The 27,331-nt window shown below is 43.8% G+C and overlaps 2 protein-coding genes across 2 annotated transcripts in view; one reads left to right on the plus strand and one right to left on the minus strand.

The window, feature by feature from the left end:
- Positions 1-6,256: 6,256 nt before the first annotated feature.
- Positions 6,257-21,672, plus strand: LOC145861747 (actin-related protein 2-A). Its single transcript, XM_082964959.1, has 9 exons — positions 6,257-6,406; positions 7,842-7,952; positions 11,134-11,349; positions 13,417-13,489; positions 13,733-13,869; positions 15,227-15,376; positions 18,233-18,378; positions 18,948-19,080; positions 19,481-21,672. Exons 1-9 carry the CDS (start codon positions 6,359-6,361, stop codon positions 19,649-19,651), a joined length of 1,185 nt encoding a protein of 394 aa, XP_082821085.1. The 5' UTR covers positions 6,257-6,358; the 3' UTR covers positions 19,652-21,672.
- A 3,751-nt stretch (positions 21,673-25,423) lies between these two features.
- LOC145861746 (sprouty-related, EVH1 domain-containing protein 2) overlaps positions 25,424-27,331 on the minus strand; it is a 49,033-nt gene continuing 47,125 nt past the window's right edge. Inside the window, exon 6 of the mRNA XM_082964958.1 lies at positions 25,424-27,331. This exon is cut by the window's right edge and continues 2,747 nt beyond it. The gene's annotated coding sequence lies outside the window, so the exon portion shown is untranslated.

Here is a 27,331-nt window from a genome sequence, read left to right on the forward strand (position 1 = left end):
TATGAGGATGGCATGGGACCTGGTCTTCATTAAGTTTGTGAGCATACTACAGTATTTGAAATGACTGTAGTGACAAAGACTGTATTTTAAAAGACTGTAACACCTAGTGTTTGTGAGCATTCTACTGCGTCTTCCCTTTTGTGGCATAGGTTGCATCTAGTGGCAGCGATGGGATCACGTCCAGTGGTCTTACATGGTGTTGGGGAAACATTCTTACTGCACTTGGGGCTATGTGCGCAAGGATATTTCTTAAGAGAGGGAATACTGTAAAATGTATGTAAGTGGTTAGAGTGTTGGGCCAGTAACCGAAAGGTTGCTAGATCAAATCCCAGAGCTAACAAGGTAAAAATCTGTAGTTCTGAACAAGGCAGTTAACCCACTGTGCCATTGTCAATAAGAATGTGTTCTTAACTGACTTGTCTAGTTAAATATTCTCCTTTTTTTTTTTTATTCTCCAGCTACGTGATCATTTAGTGGGGTTCAACCACAATGCCTCACAGACACCTTCCCTCTTCTGACAGAGCAATTCACCTTAGGTCTCCCAGACCATAGGCAAACTTGTTATTAGCCACTGCTGTAATAAAGTGAATCCTCCTGGGGTAGGTCATACCCGGTGTATCAGATGGGGAGCTGTGAAACTCACTGCTCAGCCTGAAGTGTCGCCCCTTGTGCTGTTGAGGAAGGCCTTTTTCAATAGCTTGATGGGTTGGAATGCTTCAAGAGAAAAGTCAAGTGTGTTTGGGTGGGCAGAGATTCTTGGTTCAAGTCTCGGTATGAGCTGAATCAAGGGGAAGTGGTATTGGCTAAACTAGCAACATGATGTTCTTTACACTTGCTTACCTAGGCAGTTGGGGTTCAAACCAATTATGTATGGTTTTGAACCCACAGAGGTACACACCTTAGCTCACAGATCACTGCATCTCTACATAGCACCTCCAACTACCTCATCCCCATATTGTAATTTATTTATTTATTTTTTGGTCCTTTGCACCCCAGTATCTCTACTTGCACATTCATCTTCTGCACATTTATCACTCCAGTGTTTAATTGCTAAATTGTAATTACTTCGCCACTACGGCCTATTTATTGCCTTACCTCCCTAATCTTATCTCATTTGCACACACAGTATATAGTATTATTTTCCTGTTGTATTATTGACTGTACGTTTGTTTATTCCATGTGTAACTCTGTGTTGTTGTTTGTGTCGCACTGCTTTGCTTTATCTTGGCCAGGTCACAGTTGTAAATGAGAACTTGTTCTCAACTGGCCTACCTGGTTAAATAAAGGTGAAATAAATAATATAAAATAAATAAAAGTTCTCAAGCCCACCTGTACAGTACATTGGATGGTATTTTTTTAAAGTAATAATTGTAGGGTCTATGTCAGAGATCAGTGTTTATGTTATTGTTTAGGATTGTGCATTGGCACCAATGTTCCCTCTAAACTGCGCACATGCGCAGACGTGCAGTAGCCCCGAGACTGCCTTGCGTCTTCCCAGGACTGGCATGCAGAGTGCAGAGGAAATATCAGCACACAGAGAGAAGCGCCTGATTGAAGTTCACTCAACTTTCTAGAGTTTTCCCTGTTAACACTATCAACGTTTTCCTTTACTGTGGCGATTGTGATTGAATCAACACAATATTAGCCACTTCCAATGCAACATACTGAAATAAAACAAATTATGGAAGAGATTCTGTTGTAGGCAGAACACATCAGAGTACATGCACATGACAGAGCCGTAATCTACACAGACCATTGTGGCATAGCTAATCACATCCGCAGTAGGCCTATATATGACTATTGTCATATATGGATCTGTGCCATTTACTTTGAACTGGACTGTGTTAACAGCTGTGGTCCTGAGTAGATGCGCTTGTTTTGAGATCAAAGAAGGAACTGCATGTAGCCACTTGTGCACGTTTTGTTCATTTCCTTTGCTAGTTAGTGAGTTATTAGCCCAGTTATAGATCATTAGTAGTCAACAATAGGGGAGTGATTACTAGTTAGTGAGTTATTAACCCAGTTATAGATCATTAGTAGTCAACAATAGGGGAGGGATTACTAGTTAGTGAGTTATTAACCCAGTTATAGATCATTAGTCGTCAACAATAGGGGAGTGATTTACTAGTTAGTGAGTTATTAGTCCAGTTATAGATCATTAGTAATCAACAATAGGGGAGTGATTACTAGTTAGTTAGTGAGTTATTAGTCCAGTTATAGATCATTAGTAGTCAACAATAGGGGAGTGATTACTAGTTAGTTAGTGAGTTATTAGTCCCAGTTATAGATCATTAGTAGTCAACAATAGGGGAGTGATTACTAATTAGTTAGTGAGTTATTAACCCAGTTATAGATCATTAGTAGTCAACAATAGGGGAGTGATTACTAGTTAGTTATTAGCCCAGTTATAGATCATTACTAGTCAACAATAGGGGAGTGATTACTAGTTAGTTATTAACCCAGTTATAGATCATTAGTAGTCAACAATAGGGGAGTGATTACTAGTTAGTTAGTGAGTTATTAGTCCAGTTATAGATCATTAGTAGTCAACAATAGGGGAGTGATTACTAGTTAGTGAGTTATTAGTCCAGTTATAGATCATTAGTAGTCAACAATAGGGGAGTGATTACTAGTTCGTTAGTTATTAGTCCAGTTATAGATCATTAGTAGTCAACAATAGGGGAGTGATTACTAGTTAGTTAGTGAGTTATTAACCCAGTTATAGATCATTAGTAGTCAACAATAGGGGAGTGATTACGTAGTGTGAGTTATTAGTCCAGTTATAGATCATTAGTAGTCAACAATAGGGGAGTGATTACTAGTTAGTTAGTGAGTTATTAGTCCAGTTATAGATCATTAGTTGTCAACAATAGGAGAGTGATTACTAGTTAGTTAGTTATTAGTCCAGTTATAGATCATTAGTAGTCAACAATAGGGGAGTGATTACTAGTTAGTTAGTTATTAACCCAGTTATAGATCATTAGTAGTCAACAATAGGGGAGTGATTACTAGTTAGTTATTAGCCCAGTTATAGATCATTAGTAGTCAACAATAGGGGAGTGATTACTAGTTAGTTATTAACCCAGTTATAGATCATTAGTAGTCAACAATAGGGGAGTGATTACTAGTTAGTTAGTGAGTTATTAGTCCAGTTATAGATCATTAGTAGTCAACAATAGGGGAGTGATTACTAGTTAGTTATTAACCCAGTTATAGATCATTAGTAGTCAACAATAGGGGAGTGATTACTAGTTAGTTAGTGAGTTATTAGTCCAGTTATAGATCATTAGTAGTCAACAATAGGGGAGTGATTACTAGTTAGTGAGTTATTAGTCCAGTTATAGATCATTAGTAGTCAACAATAGGGGAGTGATTACTAGTTCGTTAGTTATTAGTCCAGTTATAGATCATTAGTAGTTAACAATAGGGGAGTGATTACTAGTTAGTTATTAGCCCAGTTATAGATCATTAGTAGTCAACAATAGGGGAGTGATTACTAGTTAGTTATTAGCCCAGTTATAGATCATTAGTAGTCAACAATAGGGGAGTGATTACTAGTTAGTTATTAACCCAGTTATAGATCATTAGTAGTCAACAATAGGGGAGTGATTACTAGTTAGTTAGTGAGTTATTAGTCCAGTTATAGATCATTAGTAGTCAACAATAGGGGAGTGATTACTAGTTAGTTATTAACCCAGTTATAGATCATTAGTAGTCAACAATAGGGGAGTGATTACTAGTTAGTTAGTGAGTTATTAGTCCAGTTATAGATCATTAGTAGTCAACAATAGGGGAGTGATTACTAGTTAGTGAGTTATTAGTCCAGTTATAGATCATTAGTAGTCAACAATAGGGGAGTGATTACTAGTTCGTTAGTTATTAGTCCAGTTATAGATCATTAGTAGTTAACAATAGGGGAGTGATTACTAGTTAGTTAGTGAGTTATTAACCCAGTTATAGATCATTAGTAGTCAACAATAGGGGAGTGATTACTAGTTAGTTATTAGTCCAGTTATAGATCATTAGTAGTCAACAATAGGGGAGTGATTACTAGTTAGTTAGTGAGTTATTAGTCCAGTTATAGATCATTAGTAGTCAACAATAGGGGAGTGATTACTAGTTAGTGAGTTATTAGTCCAGTTATAGATCGTTAGTAGTCAACAATAGGGGAGTGATTACTAGTTAGTTAGTTATTAGTCCAGTTATAGTTCATTAGTAGTTAACAATAGGGGAGTGATTACTAGTTAGTTAGTGAGTTATTAACCCAGTTATAGATCATTAGTAGTCAACAATAGGGGAGTGATTACTAGTTAGTTATTAGTCCAGTTATAGATCATTAGTAGTCAACAATAGGGGAGTGATTACTAGTTAGTTAGTGAGTTATTAGTCCAGTTATAGATCATTAGTTGTCAACAATAGGGGAGTGATTACTAGTTAGTTAGTGAGTTATTAGTCCAGTTATAGATCATTAGTAGTCAACAATAGGGGAGTGATTACTAGTTAGTTAGTGAGTTATAAGTCCAGTTATAGATCATTAGTAGTCAACAATAGGGGAGTGATTACTAGTTAGTTAGTGAGTTATTAGTCCAGTTATCGATCATTAGTTGTCAACAATAGGAGAGTGATTACTAGTTAGTTAGTTATTAGTCCAGTTATAGATCATTAGTAGTCTACAATAGGGGAGTGATTACTAGTTAGTTAGTTATTAACCCAGTTATAGATCATTAGTAGTCAACAATAGGGGAGTGATTACTAGTTAGTTACTTATTAGCCCAGTTATAGATCATTAGTAGTCAACAATAGGGGAGTGATTACTAGTTAGTTACTTATTAGCCCAGTTATAGATCATTAGTGGTCAACAATAGGGGAGTGATTACTAGTTAGTGAGTTATTAACCCAGTTATAGATCATTAGTAGTTAACAATAGGGGAGTGATTACTAGTTAGTGAGTTATTAGCCCAGTTATAGATCATTGGTTGTCAACAATAGGGGAGTGATTACTAGTTAGTGAGTTATTAACCCAGTTATAGATCATTAGTAGTCAACAATAGGGGAGGGATTACTAGTTAGTGAGTTATTAACCCAGTTATAGATCATTAGTTGTCAACAATAGGGGAGTGATTACTAGTTAGTGAGTTATTAACCCAGTTATAGATCATTAGTTGTCAACAATAGAGGAGTGATTACTAGTTAGTGAGTTATTAACCCAGTTATAGATCATTAGTAGTCAACAATAGGGGAGTGATTACTAGTTAGTTATTAGTCCAGTTATAGATCATTAGTAGTCAACAATAGGGGAGTGATTACTAGTTAGTTATTAGTCCAGTTATAGATCATTAGTAGTCAACAATAGGGGAGTGATTACTAGTTAGGTATTAACCCAGTTATAGATCATTAGTAGTCAACAATAGGGGAGCGATTACTAGTTAGTGAGTTATTAACCCAGTTATAGATCATTAGTCGTCAACAATAGGGGAGTGATTACTAGTTAGTTAGGGAGTTATTAGTCCAGTTATAGATCATTAGTAGTCAACAATAGGGGAGTGATTACTAGTTAGTGAGTTATTAACCCAGTTATAGATCATTAGTAGTCAACAATAGGGGAGTGATTACTAGTTAGTGAGTTATTAACCCAGTTATAGATCATTTATAGTTAACAATAGGGGAGTGATTACTAGTTAGTTAGTTATTAGCCCAGTTATATATCATTAGTAGTCAACAATAGGAGAGTGATTGTTTCCTATAAGAGCACAAAACATGTACATTTCTAGACATCTCTGAAAAGCAAGTCAAGTAAATAGCTTTTTTTTGTCTTAAAGGGGCAGTGTTGTATTTTGAGACAGGCTTGAATGGGCAGAGGGTAGCATAATTTGTCTGATTCATTCAATAATGGTATGGGAATAATAATGCATTTTATTTTGTTTTGTGGTTTCTTACATTAAACAACACAACATTTTCAGTCACCTTGTCTGAAGGTCAAGCCCTGCATTCTTTTTTCTCAAAATTCTCATGGAATGTAGGCATTGAACACAACACATTGGCTGCTGCTGTCGGTTGTATGATAGAATAGCTATTAAAATGTTATGGGATGCATTTTCTCCATTGTTTTTTTATGGTAGGCCACTCTGGTAGGTCTACATTATGATCAAATAGCCACAGGAGGCTACTTGGCCCCTAGATTTTATACTTATTTTGTTATGTGGCATTTCTAGGAAGGAAAGAAGGATGAATGCCATCGAAAAGTATTCGAACACCCCGCCCCACCTCCGGAAGATGCCAAGACAGCCAGGGTGGTGACTTCCGTCTTGCTGAAGAAAGTTGTGCTGGGCAGGTTTGCTGGCTTCCTGGGTTTTGCAAAATGGATAGCCAGGGAAGGAAAGTGGTGGTTTGTGACAATGGAACCGGGGTAAGTTTATGAGTTGAAAGCTGCATATGCCAGAGTTCTATTAATGCTGTATTTTTCCAAGGCAGAATGGCTGGAGAACATTTTTCCTCTGAAACAGGAAGTGGATGATGTGTTGCTAGCGCTCTAACGTTAGCTAGTTAAGTCGGTGGGTAACGCTAGGCAGGAATGTCTGTCCGTTTTTACAATTATCTACCGCTGGCTAGCTATGTTGTCATCTTCCAATACATTCAATGAAAATCAATTTCACGGTGCAAAAATGTAATCGGCATGTTAGCTGGGTCAAACGATTTAATAGGTTTGAGCTTTCGTGTTAGCTGTCTAGCTAGTCTAGTTAGGTCGGCTAGCTAGCGTTAACTAACTACATTTTCACTCAATGTTGATGTCGACAGGTTTTGAATGTTTTGTAAATTCACATTTGTTTCTACTGGTCGCTATGCCTCACGTTCTAACGACATAATTAGTTAAGCTAGTTAACGTTAACCATAACCCATGCCTGTGCGTTAATAACTAGCTGGCAATACCCGGTAGGATATCTAATCTTTTTGTATGGGACGCTATAAAATAGTTGCATCTGGAAAATATCGTCAGCGCTGCGCTCCTCCTGATAACTGTTTCTAGGGATTCTGAGGTCCCTCCGTCATTTAGGACCTAGGTAGTAAAGATTGCGTACAGTACTCAGATCCTTCAAATCTGGACACACCAAAGGGGTCTCTTAGTGGTTGTTTTTGGACTGGACTTCTGACTCTCAGCAGTTTGAAGCGATGCTGGCATTGTGTGTATGCAGCTAAAAAGTGCTCACTGTGAAGGGCTGAAGAAATTAGTCAAGCGGAAGTGAGACTAGTTTCTTAACCACAGTTATGATTCCAAGATACACACACTGCACACATTCACTGTTAGGCTAGAGCTTGTGACCCTTACTCAAGCCTACTGAAGCGAATGTCACAAATGTTATCAGTAATTGCTTTCTGATGCCCGAAGAAGTGTGGACTATAATTTTGCCATAACTTAATCTCTCGTTACTTCTGGGTAACTGAGATTAGTCATAATAACTAGGCTATTTTGCTTTGGGGAGTCAAATAAAGCCTTTGTCTTTAACGTTTGCCTCATCTCTCCACATCCTCTCCACCCGTGCTCACTCTCTCTTCCTCCTTTCTTTTAATTCAAACCAGTCCAATACAAACAATATTTATTGACATGGAAGGAACAGACCAGTGTTGCCAGGGCAATATACAGTGTTAATATATTCAGAAATATATATATTATCTCTTTCTTGCTCTCTCTGTATCTTTATTTTTAATCCCCGTCCCCGCAGGAGGCCTTTTGGTAGGCCGACATTGTATATAAGAATTTGTTCTTAACTGACTTGCCTAGTAAAATATTTTAACTAAAGAAAATATATAAATATCTTTCACATATCTCTCTCTGTGTCTCTCAGTTTGTGAAGTGTGGCTATGCAGGCTCCAACTTCCCCGAGCACATCTTCCCTGCCTTGGTGGGCAGGCCAATCATTCGCTCCACAGCCAAAGTGGGCAACATTGAGATTAAGGTAATACTACTACGCTCCCCTCTCCTGTGCAACACTCCAACGTTGGTTCAAAAGTTACCCCGACACAACAACCCTATTCCTGGACCAAGAAGCATGGACTAGGCTTAATCTAATCTATGTCTGTCATACTGGCTCCCTGAGTCTAGTAACACCTATTTTAAAATGACATCCCTTCCTCTCTCTTCGTTTTACTGTCTGACTCTACTTTATGCTCCACCTCCTTCACCTGTCATCACATGATGAAGTAGAATATTCAGAAGATGGTAAGTGGTGTGAATTCCTGGCTGGTGTGTGCAGGCCCATGCCCTCCCTGGTTGCCTGACAGGGAGAGAGAGTGATGCTGTGTTTTTTACTACATAACTACTACATTTGGAGTGCCTTTTTTGTTGTCGTTTTCTATGTTTAATTTGTCTCTATTGTCTCTAATTTGTGTTTTATTTGGCTAAATAGTTGGCTAATTATAACATTTTAAGTACTTCCGTGGAGAAAAATGAATTCCTAATGACTAGGCAGACAGAAATGTAGCGATTTTTAAGAGTCCACTCATTTCACTGTTTTGCTGTTCCTGTTTTTCATCTCAAGTTAGTTTAGCAGAAGGAACTTGAATGCTACATGGCCTGTGTCTCAAATGACATCCTATTCCATATATAGGGTAAGCATACCTATTATGCCCACTTCCCGCTTTGGATTCAAATGTAAAATAAAAAACTAGCTTTATAATAAACTTTTTCCACTGTTTATGTTTCAGCCAAGTAATCTGGTTGTTATCATAATTTTTATTCTTAGCCAATCAGATGTTTTATTATTAAGTTACTGACAGTTGTGTTCCCCTAGTGGCCAGTTTCAAAGCGGAAGAAAAACTTTGGTGTTGAGTCAACCCTCAGATAACATTGTTCAGACATTTTTTGGTACCTCAGATAAGTGATCATACTTTCATGTAACATTAAGAAATGAATGTGCCTACATGCACATGCAGTGGTGGAAAAAGTACTAAATTGTCATACTTGAGCAAAAGTAAATATACCTTAATAGAAAATGACTCAAGTCACCTAGTAAAATACTACTTGAGTAAATAAATATACTTAAGTATCAAAAGTAAAAGTATAAATCATTTCAAATCAGCAATGACTATAAACGTTCTACCACAACAAAAAATGTTATTTTGGCGAAGCATATTAGATTGTGAGTTGGGACATATAGATTTTGTACGTGAACTACTTCTAAGACCCATACGTTCAGCTGTTCCCAACTCACTTCACTCGCGCTAGAGGGATGCTGTCCCAGCTGGTGCTAGCTCATGTGCAGATCAAACCGCTGGTGCTAGCTCATGTGCAGATCAAACCGCTGGTGCTAGCTCATGTGCAGATCAAACCGCTGGTGCTAGCTCATGTGCAGATCAAACCGCTGGTGCTAGCTCATGTGCAGATCAAACCGCTGGTGCTAGCTCATGTGCAGATCAAACCGCTGGTGCTAGCTCATGTGCAGATCAAACCGCTGGTGCTAGCTCATGTGCAGATCAAACCGCTGGTGCTAGCTCTTGTGCAGATCATACCGCTGGTGCTAGCTCATGTGCAGATCAAACCGCTGGTGCTAGCTCATGTGCAGATCAAACCGCTGGTGCTAGCTCATGTGCAGATCAAACCGCTGGTGCTAGCTCATGTGCAGATCAAACCGCTGGTGCTAGCTCTTGTGCAGATCAAACCGCTGGAACGGCGATTTAAGGTGTTTACATGTTCTAATAATTTAAGTTGATTACAACACAAAAACTACAGTTATGCATATTGTGCATCTAACCCTGGTGCCTTTACCAAGATTAGAGACCTCTGTACTCTCTCCAAGATGTTTGGAGTGGACAGGTAGTGATTGATGCACAGAGAGAAGAAGAAGATCAGGGTTGAGGGATATCGGTGATAGAAGACCTACAAGTGGTGGATAAACATGCAAACAAATGAGGGACAAGAAGATCACTATTGGGCGACTACTCGTGCCTTTTTGGCTGGGGTCATTGTCATATTGTGATTCTGTTTTATGGTCCCCCACCTGTACCTTTTGTAATACAACAGTAGAGAGAGATTTTAAACTACAACAGTAGAGAGATTTTAAACTGTCTTAAGATATGGTGTAGGAAGACAAGTTGAACTTATTAACAACAATAGCAGTACAGCAAATGTGAATCAGCTTTCAGATAATGAATTGAAAGTTGTGTGTGATGTTGTTTTCATGGCTGTTGATCTGCAGAACAGACAGGATGGAAGCAGCAGGTCTTCATTGAAAACACATGGCACTACCAGATGGGGGCTCCTTCAGTGCCAAAACACACACTGTATCAACTGTTTCTCTAACCTGGTCCTAGATCTGTTTGTCCCAAACATTGACCATAGCAGTTGGCACAAGTCAAGACATTACAAACAGATCTGGGACCAGGCTACGGTTTCGACACTTATTGTGTCAAGTAGCTTCCGTAGGCACAGTTTTTTTTAGTCTGCACTGATGACAGTCAGTTTCAGTGTATGCCAGTGAAATAGGAAACATTGTACTGTGTGACTAACACTTGGCTAACCTATCATGTAGTGATTCCCAATGCTGGGTTTGCATGTAACTGCCTGAGCCTTGCTCAAATGAGACTGAATCTGAACTTGACATGCATGCAGATTTTCAGGCAAACCTCCCATTGACGTCAATGAATGATCCATGTAAGTTACTTGCACGTTTCTCAAGTTTAGGATTGTGGCCGTTGTGAAATTTGACAAAAGAGTGCGCTGTTCAGATAAGGAACAGGTTTTAAGAGTGAATGCATGGAAACATGCTGTATTGAAGAATGCATGCTGGGTAATTGCTAACGGATGTGACTGGTCTCTTTTGAGCGCTGCGTATGTGTATATCCCATTACTGTGTCTCGTTAGGCCATCATGGAGGCAGTGTTGACATGCCCCTCTGTTACTGCTGGGTCTGGTGAAAGGTGACAGCTTAGTTGTACCAACTGTCTGATTTCTCCAGGGTCGTATTCATAAGGCCCTCCACCGATCGAACCCAAACTATCCCACGGAGAACAACACCTGAACTTGTCCAATAAGAAAAACGCTTGTTTTTGTTTACTGTTGCAAAATGCTTTGTTACGTCGTGTGCTAATGAACACGACCCAGGGGTGTCTATCTGACCTTAAACCCCTTAACGTCTATAGGACCTGATGGTGGGCGACGAGGCCAGCGAGCTGCGCTCCATGCTAGAGGTCAACTACCCCATGGAGAACGGCATCGTGAGGAACTGGGACGACATGAAGCACCTGTGGGACTACACCTTCGGGCCTGAGAAGCTCAACATCGACTCCAGGAACTGCAAGATCCTGCTCACCGAGCCGCCCATGAACCCCACCAAGAACCGAGAGAAGATCATCGAGGTGTGTATGTCGGAGGGGGGTGTGTGGAGCAAGTTGACTCCAAGTGCATAGCACCAGCTAGCTACCACTCTGACCTCATTACCGTATGAGAACTAATGTAGCAACATCTGTGTGAGGGTCAGTGGGTTCATCATTAACAGAGCTCTAAAGCTGTGTGAGGGTCAGTGGGTTCATCATTAACAGAGCTCTAAAGCTGTGTGAGGGTCAGTGGGTTCATCATTAACAGAGCTCTAAAGCTGTGTGAGGGTCAGTGGGTTCATCATTAACAGGGCTCTAAAGCTGTGTGAGGGTCAGTGGGTTCATCATTAACAGGGCTCTAAAGCTGTGTGAGGGTCAGTGGGTTCATCATTAACAGGGCTCTAAAGCTGTGTGAGGGTCAGTGGGTTCATCATTAACAGGGCTCTAAAGCTGTGTGAGGGTCAGTGGGGTCATCATTAACAGAGCTCTAAAGCTGTGTGAGGGTCAGTGGGTTCAGCATTAACAGCTGTGAGGGTCAGTGGGTTCAGCATTAACAGGGCTCTAAAGCTGTGTGAGGGTCAGTGTGTTCATCATTAACAGAGCTCTAAAGCTGTGTGAGGGTCAGTGGGTTCAGCATTAACAGGGCTCTAAAGCTGTGTGAGGGTCAGTGTGTTCATCATTAACAGAGCTCTAAAGCTGTGTGAGGGTCAGTGGGTTCATCATTAACAGGGCTCTAAAGCTGTGTGAGGGTCAGTGGGTTCATCATTAACAGGGCTCTAAAGCTGTGTGAGGGTCAGTGGGTTCATCATTAACAGAGCTCTAAAGCTGTGTGAGGGTCAGTGGGTTCATCATTAACAGAGCTCTAAAGCTGTGTGAGGGTCAGTGGGTTCATCATTAACAGGGCTCTAAAGCTGTGTGAGGGTCAGTGGGTTCATCATTAACAGGGCTCTAAAGCTGTGTGAGGGTCAGTGGGTTCATCATTAACAGGGCTCTAAAGCTGTGTGAGGGTCAGTGGGTTCATCATTAACAGGGCTCTAAAGCTGTGTGAGGGTCAGTGGGGTCATCATTAACAGAGCTCTAAAGCTGTGTGAGGGTCAGTGGGTTCAGCATTAACAGCTGTGAGGGTCAGTGGGTTCATCATTAACAGGGCTCTAAAGCTGTGTGAGGGTCAGTGTGTTCATCATTAACAGAGCTCTAAAGCTGTGTGAGGGTCAGTGGGTTCAGCATTAACAGGGCTCTAAAGCTGTGTGAGGGTCAGTGTGTTCATCATTAACAGAGCTCTAAAGCTGTGTGAGGGTCAGTGGGTTCATCATTAACAGAGCTCTAAAGCTGTGTGAGGGTCAGTGGGTTCATCATTATCAGAGCTCTAAAGCTGTGTGAGGGTCAGTGGGTTCATCATTAACAGAGCTCTAAAGCTGTGTGAGGGTCAGTGGGTTCAGCGTTAACCGAGCTCTAAAGCTGTGTGAGGGTCAGTGGGTTCAGCATTAACAGGGCTCTAAAGCTGTGAGGGTCAGTGGGTTCAGCATTAACAGGGCTCTAAAGCTGTGAGGGTCAGTGGGTTCAGCATTAACAGGGCTCTAAAGCTGTGAGGGTCAGTGGGTTCAGCATTAACAGGGCTCTAAAGCTGTGAGGGTCAGTGGGTTCAGCATTAACAGGGCTCTAAAGCTGTGTGAGGGTCAGTGGGTTCAGCATTAACAGGGCTCTAAAGCTGTGTGAGGGTCAGTGGGTTCAGCATTAACAGGGCTCTAAAGCTGTGTGAGGGTCAGTGGGTTCAGCATTAACAGGGCTCTAAAGCTGTGTGAGGGTCAGTGGGTTCAGCATTAACAGAGCTCTAAAGCTGTGTGAGGGTCAGTGGGTTCATCATTAACAGAGCTCTACAGCTGTGTGAGGGTCAGTGGGTTCATCATTAACAGGGCTCTAAAGCTGTGTGAGGGTCAGTGGGGTCATCATTAACAGAGCTCTAAAGCTGTGTGAGGGTCAGTGGGTTCAGCATTAACAGCTGTGAGGGTCAGTGGGTTCAGCATTAACAGGGCTCTAAAGCTGTGTGAGGGTCAGTGTGTTCATCATTAACAGAGCTCTGTTTTAAAGTTGTCTCTCTGTCTCTGGTAGGTGATGTTTGAGACGTATCAGTTCTCAGGGGTCTACATTGCTATCCAGGCTGTGCTGACGCTCTACGCCCAAGGTACTAGACTAGAGGAACACACAGCCTCTTCAACTCTCTCTGGTTCACTTTAGGCCCCAACTCAACACAGCTTACTCCCTCCCATTCAGGGGGTTTGTGTTAATTATGTTATTCTGTCTGACCTGTGTGTGTGTCTGTCTGACCTCTGTGTGTCTGTCTGACCTCTGTGTGTCTGTCTGACCTCTGTGTGTCTGTCTGACCTCTGTGTGTCTGTCTGACCTCTGTGTGTCTGTCTGACCTCAGGCCTGCTGACAGGTGTTGTGGTGGACTCTGGGGACGGTGTGACACACATCTGTCCGGTGTACGAGGGCTTCAGCTTGCCCCATCTGACACGACGCCTGGACATCGCTGGGAGGGACATAACCCGCTACCTCATTAAGGTACCTCTGACCCCTGGATCTCATACACATTGATTGCCCCCTCATTCACTGTTTTGGTGAAATGGAGTACAACTATGGATAGAAGAGAATGAAACGCGGCAGGTTAGGAGAATGAAACGCGGCAGGTTAGGAGAATGGTCTGTAGTTGTACTCCATCCAGCTACGGTCCTCATTCACTGTGTTCCAGTTCTCTGTCCTGTGGAAAAGGACCGGCGGCAGGTAGCCTAGTGGTTAGAGCGTTGGACCAGTAACCAGCAGGTAGCCTAGTGGTTAGAGCGTTGGACCAGTAACCAGCAGGTAGCCTAGTGGTTAGAGCGTTGGACCGGTAACCAGCAGGTAGCCTAGTGGTTAGAGCGTTGGACCAGTAACCAGCAGGTTAGTGGTTAGAGCATTGGGCCAGTAACCAGCAGGTAGCCTAGTGGTTAGAGCATTGGGCCAGAAACCAGCAGGTAGTCTAGTGGTTAGAGCGTTGGACCAGTAACCGGCAGGTAGCCTAGTGGTTAGAGCGTTGGACCAGTAACCGGCAGGTAGCCTAGTGGTTAGAGCGTTGGGCCAGTAACCAGCAGGTAGTCTAGTGGTTAGAGCGTTGGACCAGTAACCAGCAGGTAGTCTAGTGGTTAGAGCGTTGGACCAGTAACCAGCAGGTAGTCTAGTGGTTAGAGCGTTGGACCAGTAACCGGCAGGTAGCCTAGTGGTTAGAGCGTTGGGCCAGTAACCGGCAGGTAGCCTAGTGGTTAGAGCGTTGGACCAGTAACCGGCAGGTAGCCTAGTGGTTAGAGCGTTGGACCAGTAACCAGCAGGTAGCCTAATGGTTAGAGTGTTGGACCAGTAACCGGCAGGTAGCCTAGTGGTTAGAGCGTTGGGCCAGTAACCGGCAGGTAGCCTAGTGGTTAGAGCGTTGGACCAGTAACCAGCAGGTAGCCTAGTGGTTAGAGCGTTGGACCAGTAACCGGCAGGTAGCCTAGTGGTTAGAGCGTTGGACCAGTAACCGGCAGGTAGCCTAGTGGTTAGAGCGTTGGACCAGTAACCGGCAGGTAGCCTAGTGGTTAGAGCGTTGGGCCAGTAACCGGCAGCTAGCCTAGTGGTTAGTGTTGGGCCAATAACCAAAAGGTTGCTGGATCGAATCCCCGAGCTAACAGGGTAAAAATCTGTAATTCTGTCCCTGAACAAGGCAGTTAACCCACTGTTCCCCGGGCGCCGATGACGTGGATGTTGATTAAGGCAGCCCCCCTCACCTCTCTGATTCAGAGGGGTTGGGTTACATGTGGAACACACATTTCAGTTGTACAACTGACTAGGTATCCCCCTTTCCCTAATAAGCACGGTGGAAACACCTCTCTACTTTTCTCATCTCCAGCTGTTGTTGCTGAGGGGCTATGCGTTCAACCACTCTGCAGACTTTGAGACGGTGCGTATGATGAAGGAGAAGCTGTGCTACGTGGGTTACAACATCGAACAGGAGCAGAAACTGGCTCTGGAGACCACCGTGCTGGTCGAGTCCTACCAGGTCAGTACCACTGTCCTACCAGGTCAGTCCTACCAGGTCAGTACCACTGTCCTACCAGGTCAGTCCTACCAGGTCAGTCCTACCAGGTCAGTACCACTGTCTTACCAGGTCAGTCCTACCAGGTCAGTACCACTGTCCTACCAGGTCAGTCCTACCAGGTCAGTACCACTGTCCTACCAGGTCAGTCCTACCAGGTCAGTACCACTGTCCTACCAGGTCAGTCCTACCAGGTCAGTACCACTGTCTTACCAGGTCAGTCCTACCAGGTCAGTCCTACCAGGTCAGTACCACTGTCTTACCAGGTCAGTCCTACCAGGTCAGTACCACTGTCTTACCAGGTCAGTCCTACCAGGTCAGTCCTACCAGGTCAGTACCACTGTCCTACCAGGTCAGTCCTACCAGGTCAGTACCACTGTCCTACCAGGTCAGTCCTACCAGGTCAGTACCACTGTCCTACCAGGTCAGTCCTACCAGGTCAGTACCACTGTCCTACCAGGTCAGTACCACTGTCCTACCAGGTCAGTACCACTGTCCTACCAGGTCAGTCCTACCAGGTCAGTACCACTGTCCTACCAGGTCAGTCCTACCAGGTCAGTACCACTGTCCTACCAGGTCAGTCCTACCAGGTCAGTACCACTGTCCTACCAGGTCAGTACCACTGTCCTACCAGGTCAGTACCACTGTTCTACCAGGTCAGTCCTACCAGGTCAGTACCACTGTCCTACCAGGTCAGTCCTACCAGGTCAGTACCACTGTCCTACCAGGTCAGTCCTACCAGGTCAGTACCACTGTCCTACCAGGTCAGTACCACTGTCCTACCAGGTCAGTACCACTGTCCTACCAGGTCAGTCCTACCAGGTCAGTACCACTGTCCTACCAGGTCAGTCCTACCAGGTCAGTACCACTGTCCTACCAGGTCATTACCACTGTCCTACCAGGTCAGTACCACTGTCCTACCAGGTCAGTACCACTGTTCTACCAGGTCAGTCCTACCAGGTCAGTACCACTGTCCTACCAGGTCAGTACCACTGTCCTACCAGGTCAGTACCACTGTCCTACCAGGTCAGTCCTACCAGGTCAGTACCACTGTTCTACCAGGTCAGTCCTACCAGGTCAGTACCACTGTCCTACCAGGTCAGTCCTACCAGGTCAGTACCACTGTCCTACCAGGTCAGTCCTACCAGGTCAGTACCACTGTCCTACCAGGTCAGTCCTACCAGGTCAGTACCACTGTCTTACCAGGTCAGTCCTACCAGGTCAGTACCACTGTTCTACCAGGTCAGTCCTACCAGGTCAGTACCACTGTCCTACCAGGTCAGTACCACTGTCCTACCAGGTCAGTCCTACCAGGTCAGTACCACTGGCCTACCAGGTCAGTCCTACCAGATCAGTACCACTGGCCTACCAGGTCAGTCCTACCAGATCAGTACCACTGTCCTACCAGGTCAGTAACTAACCTCTGCTGGTCGAGTCCTGCACGGTCAGTGTAAATAAACCCCTAGTGACCAATTCACAACTTTTGGACCACATTTTTGGACCGCAAGTAACAGTCGAGTATAAATAGCATTTAGCAGCTTTTTTTGTTGTCTGGAGCTTCAGTCTAAAATAACATATTTATGGTGCATAGAACCCCCCAATGACCCCCAAAGGAAGTATTTTATCCCCTCAAAAGTAGCACAAAATGACAAAATATACCACCACACGACTCTGAGTAGCTGATGAGTAACAGAATATACCACCACACCACACAACTCTGAGCAGCTGATGAGTAACAGAATATACCACCACACGACTCTGAGCAGCTGATGAGTAACAGAATATACCACCACACGACTCTGAGCAGCTGATGAGTAACAGAATATACCACCATACCACACGACTCTGAGCAGCTGATGAGTAACAGAATATACCACCACACGACTCTGAGCAGCTGATGAGTAACAGAATATACCACCACACGACTCTGAGCAGCTGATGAGTAACAGAATATACCACCATACCACACGACTCTGAGCAGCTGATGAGTAACAGAATATACCACCACACGACTCTGAGCAGCTGATGAGTAACAGAATATACCACCACACGACTCTGAGCAGCTGATGAGTAACAGAATATACCACCACACGACTCTGAGCAGCTGATGAGTAACAGAATATACCACCACACGACTCTGAGCAGCTGATGAGTAACAGAATATACCACCATACCACACGACTCTGAGCAGCTGATGAGTAACAGAATATACCACCACACCACACGACTCTGAGCAGCTGATGAGTAACAGAATATACCACCACACCACACGACTCTGAGCCGCTGATGAGTAACAGAATATACCACCACACGAGGCTAAACACTGGATTGGTCTCTGTATGTTAATGTCGGTGGAGCTTCAGAGGAACCAGGAAGTGCTGAGCAGCTTCCGGAGAGCGTGTGGGTGGCATATTCTTCCATGATCTTGCTTTTCTTTCATAAGAAGGGAACGCATTCAAAAACACAAACGCACCTAAAGTGTGTGTGTAAGACAAGGTCGGTAGTGTGTCTGTGGGAGCGTGTGACATCATATCCTGTGGCCGCAGGGCGGCGGTGGCTGGGCAGCTCTCTACTTCCTCCCACGGGCTGAGCTGAATAGAGCCTTTACACCCACACACACACACACACACACACACACTACAAAGACGCACACAATGCTTAAAATACAGATGAACACGGTTTACAGTAAATGCACACACACTCACCACCACACGTGATCATCAACAAGACACTGTACTACACATTCACCACACGTAAGCCTGAACACCATATCCACACCACCCTCTGACTTTCTATCCCTCCCTCCCTCCCTCCCTCCAGCTCCCAGACGGCAGGGTGATCAAGGTGGGAGGGGAGCGTTTCGAGGCTCCAGAGGCTTTGTTCCAGCCTCATCTCATCAACGTAGAGGGAGTAGGGGTGGCAGAGCTGCTCTTCAACACTATCCATGCAGCCGACATCGACACCAGGTAACTAACACACACACAGACCGACAATATACACAGATACACACACAGACTGACAATACACACAGAGACCGACAATATATACACACACACACACCCACACACACACACACACACACACACACACACACACACACACACACACAGAGACCGACAATACACATTTCTTTTTTTATCGTCACCCGTTTTAATCTCCCCCTCTCTCTCTGCCTCCCCCCTTTCTCTCTGCCTCCCCCCCTCTCTCTCTGCCTCCCCCCTCTCTCTCTCTGCCTCCCCCTCTCTCTCTCTCTGCCTCCCCCCTCTCTCTCTCTCTGCCTCCCCCCTCTCTCTCTCTCTGCCTCCCCCCTCTCTCTCTCTCTGCCTCCCCCCTCTCTCTCTCTCTGCCTCCCCCCTCTCTCTCTCTCTGCCTCCCCCCTCTCTCTCTCTCTGCCTCCCCCCTCTCTCTCTCTCTGCCTCCCCCCTCTCTCTCTCTCTGCCTCCCCCCTCTCTCTCTCTCTGCCTCCCCCCTCTCTCTCTCTCTGCCTCCCCCCCTCTCTCTCTCTGCCTCCCCCCCTCACCTCTCTCTCTCTCAGGTCTGAGTTCTATAAACACATAGTGTTGTCGGGTGGTTCCACCATGTATCCAGGTCTTCCATCTCGACTAGAGAGAGAGCTCAAACAGCTCTACCTGGAACGCGTGCTTAAAGGTGACGTGGACAAACTCTCGGTGAGAACAACTCTTTTAAAATACCTTTTGTTTTATTTAACTTTTATTAATAAATGTAAGTCAATAACAGATTGTTATTCGCAATGATGACCTGTCTATGGGACAACCGGTCCCTAATGGACCTGAAGGGTGGGAGGAAGGATGTATGTTGAAAAGTATTGGGACAGAGCACACTTCCTCAACATGGTGCAGTGTTGTAGTTAACCCACTAGGTGGAGACAGAAGAAACATCTCTTAAGTAGTCAGCTCATAGAACACAACAGAAGTAGAACATATAATCGCTGCTCTACAAATCACCTTGCATCCTGAATTACTAGGCATTATATGATGATTTATCCATCCTGTGCCAAACTCCTCCCCTCGAACATAATGCTGAATTTCCCCGCCCCCCCCTCTGTAGAAATTTAAGATCCGCATCGAGGACCCGCCGCGACGTAAGCACATGGTGTTCCTGGGTGGGGCCGTGCTGGCAGACATCATGAAGGACAAAGATAACTTCTGGCTGACCAGGGAGGAGTACCAGGAGAAAGGTGTCAGGGTGCTGGAGAAACTGGGAGTCACTGTCAGATAAAGACCTCCACAATGTTAAAGACCACACACACACACACACACACACACAATCAAACATATAAATATCCATATATTCACACAAACACTGAAGGGTCATCATAGAGAAGTACCTAGAATGGTGAATGTGTAAAACACACAGACACACACGGTTTCCTCCCCCATGGCAGACTAGATCTCTATTTATCCATCTTCCTCCTCTATACAACAGAATCACGGCATCACCATAGGGGGTGATGACGCCACTCCTCCAGCCCTCCTCCTCTCCTGCTGTCTTCTGATGGCCTAGTGTAGTTTAGCTCAGGGTTGGTAGTAGAGTTCACGGTGGATATCAAGTCTCCTGAAGAAAGAAATTCACATTTTCACAACACGGTGAAAGCAATAGGATGGAAAGTTAGTCAAGGAGTCTATTTCCACACTATGCTATTTTTTTCAGACTAGTGCAGATCAGGGTTGAGGTCAATTTCAGTTTAGATTTTTTTTTTTAAGAAAGTGAAAACAGAATGGTCCCCAACCTTAATGCAGACGAGGAGAGGAGAACAATGATAGACTATTGAGACCCACACCTAGAGCAGTTAAACCTCTCGTCTCCTTACCAGTCACTTCAAACTTCCCTGTCCTCTTCATAAAGGAGTCGCTAGAAGCTGTCCCTAATCGCTGATGCAGGGCCAGATGTTATCTCATTTCCCAAATGGTTAAAGGGATAGTGTGAGATTTTGGCAATTAAGACTTTTTTCTACTTACCCAGAGTCAGATGAACTTGTGGACACCAAAACAGGCTGAACTTTCAGGCAGTCTTTTCAAACAGCTCTTACACTAAAAGGGCATTATCATAATTCTAACAATTTCACAGTATTATTCCAACCTCATAGTGTGGAAATGGATATATAAAAAAACGAGTAAATCACTTTTTTTTGACTGCACTGGTCCTTTAAGGTCCGGGTACGGTTAGGGTTGACTGATTCTATATCTGTGGTTATTTAGCGGCAACCTACCATAAGCTTTCTAGGACGTCACAATCAGGATGTTTCTGAAACAGGCTTGGCCAGTCCAGTATATACACAGACCATTATTCATTGAGGACTGATCATGTTTTTATATGGTATTTTGTTTTGTATATCATGATTTATTCATTTCTCTTTTTGGGAGAGGGATGTCTTGATTCTTCTGTTGGATGTATACAGATCCTCTTTACCTTCATTTCTTTTTTTTACATTTCTTTTTTTGTGGTGCATGACCTTTTGAAAATGGACTGGACTATATGTCATGAAAATTCCTCCTTGTTTTTAATGAAGAATTGATGATGATGATGAGGATAATGAAGATGATTATAAGGGACATGACCCCTGACCTTAGTGACGGTAGTGGGGTTCAAAGGTCGGGGGTTCAGGAGTGGGGTTGCGTGAGGGTCATGATATTAAAACATGGTTCAATCTGAAAGTTGTATTATTAGGTCTGCTCCAGTCGAGCAGCACACAACAACCAATGGTTATATGCCACGTCATCGACTTCACAGTCGGGTATCAGATTGCTACATCCTATGGTAACTGTTCCCCAGACACAGATTTGTCCTGGACTAAACATTCTCAATGGAGATTTTTCATTGGAATACATTTTGAATCCAGTAGTAGGCTTAATCAGTCCGGTTAACTGGACCTAGATGTGGTTAGCTGATATGTTAAACACCTCTCCAGCCGCTGACGTCTGGCAGGCCACTGAAGTGTAATCAGCTTGGAACATGTCCTCTGAGACGTAGTAAAAAGCTGCTATTTAAGTTCACTAGTCCGGCTCTCACCATCACAATATCATGTATATTGGAGGCACTTCCCCCTCCCCCCAAGCCTAATATAATATTTGTTGTTTTCATAAATGTTCTATCCAGTGCCAAGAGCAGTGATTATCTGGATCTTTCATGTTTTTATTTGACGTTTCTGTCCTGTCTTTTTTGGTTTTTATGTTCTTATTGTTCATAGTGTAACTGCCTAACGTCGCTGATTTAAATAAAGTAAAGTGATTTCTAAGGAAGTTTTTGTTGTGTGGCTCTTTCTTCTGAAGGACAACACAGACCGAATGGTTAACAGCGGAGGGTGACCTTCCCATCTCCTCTGACCACAGAACATCAGACATAATTCACCTTCCCATCTCCTCTGACCACAGAACATCACATAATTCACCTTCCCATCTGCTCTGACCACAAAACATCAGACATAATTCACCTTCCCATCTGCTCTGACCACAGAACATCACATAATTCACCTTCCCATCTCCTCTGACCACAGAACATCAGACATAATTCACCTTCCCATCTGCTCTGACCACAAAACATCAGACATAATTCACCTTCCCGTCTGCTCTGACCACAGAACATCAGACATAATTCACCTTCCCATCTCCTCTGACCACAGAACATCAGACATAATTCACCTTCCCATCTGCTCTGACCACAGAACATCAGACATCATTCACCTTCCCATCTCCTCTGACCACAGAACATCAGACATAATTCACCTTCCCATCTCCTCTGACCACAGAACATCAGACATAATTCACCTTCCCATCTCCTCTGACCACAGAACATCAGACATAATTCACCTTCCCATCTCCTCTGACCACAGAACATCACATAATTCACCTTCCCATCTCCTCTGACCACAGAACATCAGACATAATTCACCTTCCCATCTCTGACCTCAGAACATCAGACATAATTCACCTTCCCATCTCCTCTGACCACAGAACATCAGACATAATTCACCTTCCCATCTCCTCTGACCACAGAACATCAGACATAATTCACCTTCCCATCTCCTCTGACCACAGAACATCAGACATAATTCTGTTCATTCTCCAAAGGAGAGCGAGAGAAGAGGGTGAGGCATCTATATTATTAAAAAGAAGCCACTTAAGACTTGAGGTGGACCCAGAGATCTCAAAATGGTGTCCAAAGTACAACGGACAGGAGAGACAGCAGCATTATTACTTCCGTCATATATGGGTTTATAGGTCACCCCCGTGGTAATTACAACACACACCGGCCCCAGGGGGGCTAGCTGCCGGAGGAAGGAAGGAAGGAAGCAATTTGTAGTCCATAAACAAAGTAGCACTTAGGAAAAAAGATTAAAGGGAGAGAAGAGGGGAGGAACTGAGCCCAGAGCAGAGGAACTGAATAGGAGGAGGGCCGTGATCTCGAGGATCAAAACCCTAATGTGACTGACTGACTGATCTACAAATAATAATGAAGTAGATATTTATGATGCAAGGTTCTGTGTAGATCAGTCAGCCTGTAATGTTGAACAAGCCTGAGGAAATGTAAACATGGTTAAACTAACCGGTTACACCACCAGAGGAAAAGGCTGTATCTTCTGGTCTGAAATACAGATCTCACACCTCCTGACTGACACTCCTGGGCTGTGTTCATTAGGCATCACATGGAAGAAAACAGATCGAAAACAGCCTGAAGTTGTCCAATAAGAAACGTTTGTTTTTCGTATTCTGTTGTGATGTTTTGCTATGATGTGCCATAATGAATATGACCCCGATCTCAGTCCCCCTGACTCTCCTCTCTGTTGACCTTTCTCTCTTGTCTGGGTACTGTTCAGTAGGCACAAAACTGAAGAAAACCCTACAGGCTACTCTCGGAGTGAATAGTATTCAGGACAATGATTTGGCTCAATTTGAGACAAGGGTTTATAGTCCCAAAGCTATCTCCATTGGGCGCGTTCGATGCGGATCACTTTTGTCAAGTGCCTTTCAAAGTTATGGCGATAAGAATTGTCTCACTTGCTCCTACATGTCGACCGCATGAAGTTTCTGCAGTTGCTCTTCAACTTCATCCTGCAGCCATCGCCTGCCTGCATGGTGGGAGGCTCTAATGTCAACCAATCAATAGGGTGTTTATGTTTGACCCACTCGAATGTGACCAAAGACATGACAAACACTTCCCTTGAATCAACCATATTTCAGAGATACTTACTTAGATGTGGGCTTGGGACAGGCAGGTTCTGCCCATGTTACTTAGATGTGGGCTTGGGACAGGCAGGTTCTGCCCATGTTACATTCATTATGGAGAAACACTTTTTGAATGCTGTAGTGTACAGAAGAAAACGTTTGGTTTTATTTAGCTGGTTTCCCCAGTAGTCCCACTGTAGTACATCCCAGACATCATGACAGCAGGATGGTTTCACTGGTTCCTCTCCTTTTATTGGAGGTAGAAAGTAAAGGCACGACTGATTCATTTGTCACATACCAGGCAGACCACCCCTCTGTGGTGACTATACAGTCACACCAGGCGGACCGCCCCTCTGTGGTGACTATACAGTCACACCAGGCGGACCGCCCCTCTGTGGTGACTATACAGTCACACCAGGCGGACCGCCCCTCTGTGGTGACTATACAGTCACACCAGGCGGACCGCCCCTCTGTGGTGACTATACAGTCACACCAGGCGGACCGCCCCTCTGTGGTGACTATACAGTCACATCAGGCGGACCGCCCCTCTGTGGTGACTATACAGTCACATCAGGCGGACCGCCCCTCTGTGGTGACTATACAGTCACATCAGGCGGACCGCCCCTCTGTGGTGACTATACAGTCACATCAGGCGGACCGCCCCTCTGTGGTGACTATACAGTCACATCAGGCGGACCGCCCCTCTGTGGTGACTATACAGTCACACCAGGCAGACCGCCCCTCTGTGGTGACTCAGGCCCTTCTCTAAGCAGGAGCTACATCCATCATTAATGTTAACAATAATAATACTGAGAAATGTACAACATACATACAGTGTACAAAACATTAAGAACACCTTCCTAATATTGAGTTTACAGAACAGTCTCACTTCGTTGGGGCATGGACTCTACAAGGTGTTGAAAGCGTTCCACAGGGATGCTGGCCCATGTTGACTCCAATGCTTCCCACAGTTGTTAAGTTGGCTGGAGGACCATTCTTGATGCACACGGGAGGAGACAGGTTTTTAAAGAAGGATTTTTAAACCTTGAGACATGGATTGTGTATGTGTGCCATTCAGAGGGTGACAAAATATTTAAGTGCCTTTGAACAGGGTACGGTGGTAGGTGCCAGGCACTCCGGTTTGTGTCAAGAACTGCAACACTGCTGGGTTTTTCACGCTCAACAGTTTCCCGTGTGTATCCAGAATGATCCACCATCCAAAGGACATCCAGCCAACTTGACACAACTGTGGGAAGCATTGGAGTCAACATGGGGCAGCATCCCTGTGGAACGCTTTCCACCTTGTAGAGTCCATGACCTGATGAATTGAGGATGTTCTGAGAGCAAAAGAGGTGCAACTAAATATTAGGAAGGTGTTCCTAATGTTTTGTTCACTGTACGTGTGTGTATATTTCTTCCCCAGAAGTAAAAATACTTATCATAAAAAAATAACAATCTAATCATTACAATGGTGGATTAATTCATTACAATTTCTTTTTTTAAATACATTTATGAGGAGAGAGATGAATGCTATGCTTTCAGGCAATGAAAGCGTGTGCTGGATGGTAAACACGGCTGTGGGACTGTTTTACCAGACACAGAGACAGACGGAAGCTTCTGGTTTAGCTTTCACCACAGAGTGAAGGCGAACAGACACACCACTCTTAACCCAGGATTGATGAAATACTTCAGGAGTGGAGAAGACTAACCTCGTCCCCAGACTTTCTGTATTGGCTAACGAAGTTTGACGCGATGGTACACCAGACTCTTGGCATTTGGGCGGAAGTGTATGGGAACGAGATTACACACAGACTGACAACACATCCCATAGAATCAGATGATTAACTTTATAATATGCTCATATAAGCTTCTAGCAAGTTTAAGGCATTATACTGGTCGGTGTTACCCATGATGAAGGAGTACTATATGTCTGGAGTGGAGTAGTGACAGTCATTCCATAGAAAGTAAATGAACATATAGTGCCTGTAACACTTTTATAAAGGTGCATACATGCTTATAACAAGTTATAAGGCGTTATACCAGTTGGCTTTTACGTAACGTGTTACCAAACAACCTTCCCCATTAGAAGCTTTCAGACAACAACAGATGAGCCAAATGACATTCTACAGCAACATGGAAGCTTTCAGACAACAACAGATGAGCCAAATGACATTCTACAGCAAGATGGAAGCTTTCAGACAACAACAGATGGGTCAAATGACATTCTACAGCAACATGGAAGCTTTCAGACAACAACAGATGAGCCAAATGACATTCTACAGCAAGATGGAAGCTTTCAGACAACAACAGATGGGTCAAATGACATTCTACAGCAACATGGAAGCTTTCAGACAACAACAGATGAGCCAAATGACATTCTACAGCAACATGGAAGCTTTCAGAGAACAACAGATGGGTCAAATTACATTCTACAGCAACATGGAAGCTTTCAGACAACAACAGATGGGTCAAATGACATTCTACAGCAACATGGAAGCTTTCAGACAACAACAGATGGGCCAAATGACATTCTACAGCAAGATGGAAGCTTTCAGATAACAACAGATGGGTCAAATGACATTCTACAGCAACATGGAAGCTTTCAGACAACAACAGATGGGCCAAACGATATTCTACAGCAACATGGAAGCTTTCAGACAACAACAGATGGGCCAAACGATATTCTACAGCAACATGGAAGCTTTCAGACAACAACAGATGGGTCAAACGATATTCTACAGCAACATGGAAGCTTTCAGACAACAACAGATGGGCCAAACGATATTCTACAGCAACATGGAAGCTTTCAGACAACAACAGATGGGTCAAACGATATTCTACAGCAACATGGAAGCTTTCAGACAACAACAGATGGGTCAAACGATATTCTACAGCAACATGGAAGCTTTCAGACAACAACAGATGGGCCAAATGACATTCTACAGCAACATGACTTCTGTTGAGTAACATGGTATGGAACAACACATTCATTCAACCATCTAGGTTTGACAGGAGCATTGAAATTGACATGACAATGCACCATTATATTTATATGGATTCTAAACATTCTATTTCTATGGAACAAACTGACACGTTAGTTGACATGGTTGTATTCATTAGGCCATGCAACTGAAAACGTTTTTAATACGGAAAAAACGATAATGAGTGTTTCTTATTGGAGTCCAGGTAGTCTCTTCCCGTTGCAGTCAGTTGTTCTTCCGTTCGCTGCCTAGTGAATGCTTCTACCTTGTGTAGAATAGACTGGCCTCTGGGACAGAATCATGTCCACTCTTCTCATTTCTAATCACAAACATTTTGTCAGAACATCGCCCCCTCTTGAACGGACCCCAGTCCTCTTATAATTAGTGTTGGGCTTTAACATTGTGGATAGAGTGCTGGGAGTGGATAGCTGCAGTGTCAATCATACGAGAAAAGGTGTGTGACAGGTGAGAAGGGGGCGGGACAAAGGTGAAACTGCTTCTTATAGGTCCTCAGTGAGAGTACACAATGCTGATAAGCTACTACTAATAATAAGAATCTATCATTGACTCATTCTCTCAATAGAAAAGTCCTATTGAGTTTGAGTTCCTTTCTCATATATTAAAAACATATACAGTTGATTTCCTGCAGGTACATTTAAACTTTAAAACGGTATAAAATGTTAATAACACCCATGTCTCAAAGTAGTGCTTCCCAAACATCTACGATTGTCAGACGTTTTCAAACCTCAAGTGGT

Source organism: Salmo salar, chromosome 18 (genome assembly GCF_965601325.2).
Source record: "Salmo salar chromosome 18, fSalSal1, whole genome shotgun sequence".
In the NCBI taxonomy this organism is placed as follows: Eukaryota; Metazoa; Chordata; class Actinopteri; order Salmoniformes; family Salmonidae; genus Salmo; species Salmo salar.

Excerpts from the sequence above, each read along its gene's own strand:
- LOC145861747 (XM_082964959.1), top strand. The coding sequence starts at position 6,359 with ATGGATAGCCAGGGAAGGAAAGTGGTGGTTTGTGACAATGGAACCGGG. Across the intron at positions 15,377-18,232 it reads TGCTGGTCGAGTCCTACCAG|CTCCCAGACGGCAGGGTGAT; the intron begins GTCAGTACCACT and ends CCCTCCCTCCAG. Across the intron at positions 19,081-19,480 it reads GTGACGTGGACAAACTCTCG|AAATTTAAGATCCGCATCGA; the intron begins GTGAGAACAACT and ends CCCCCTCTGTAG.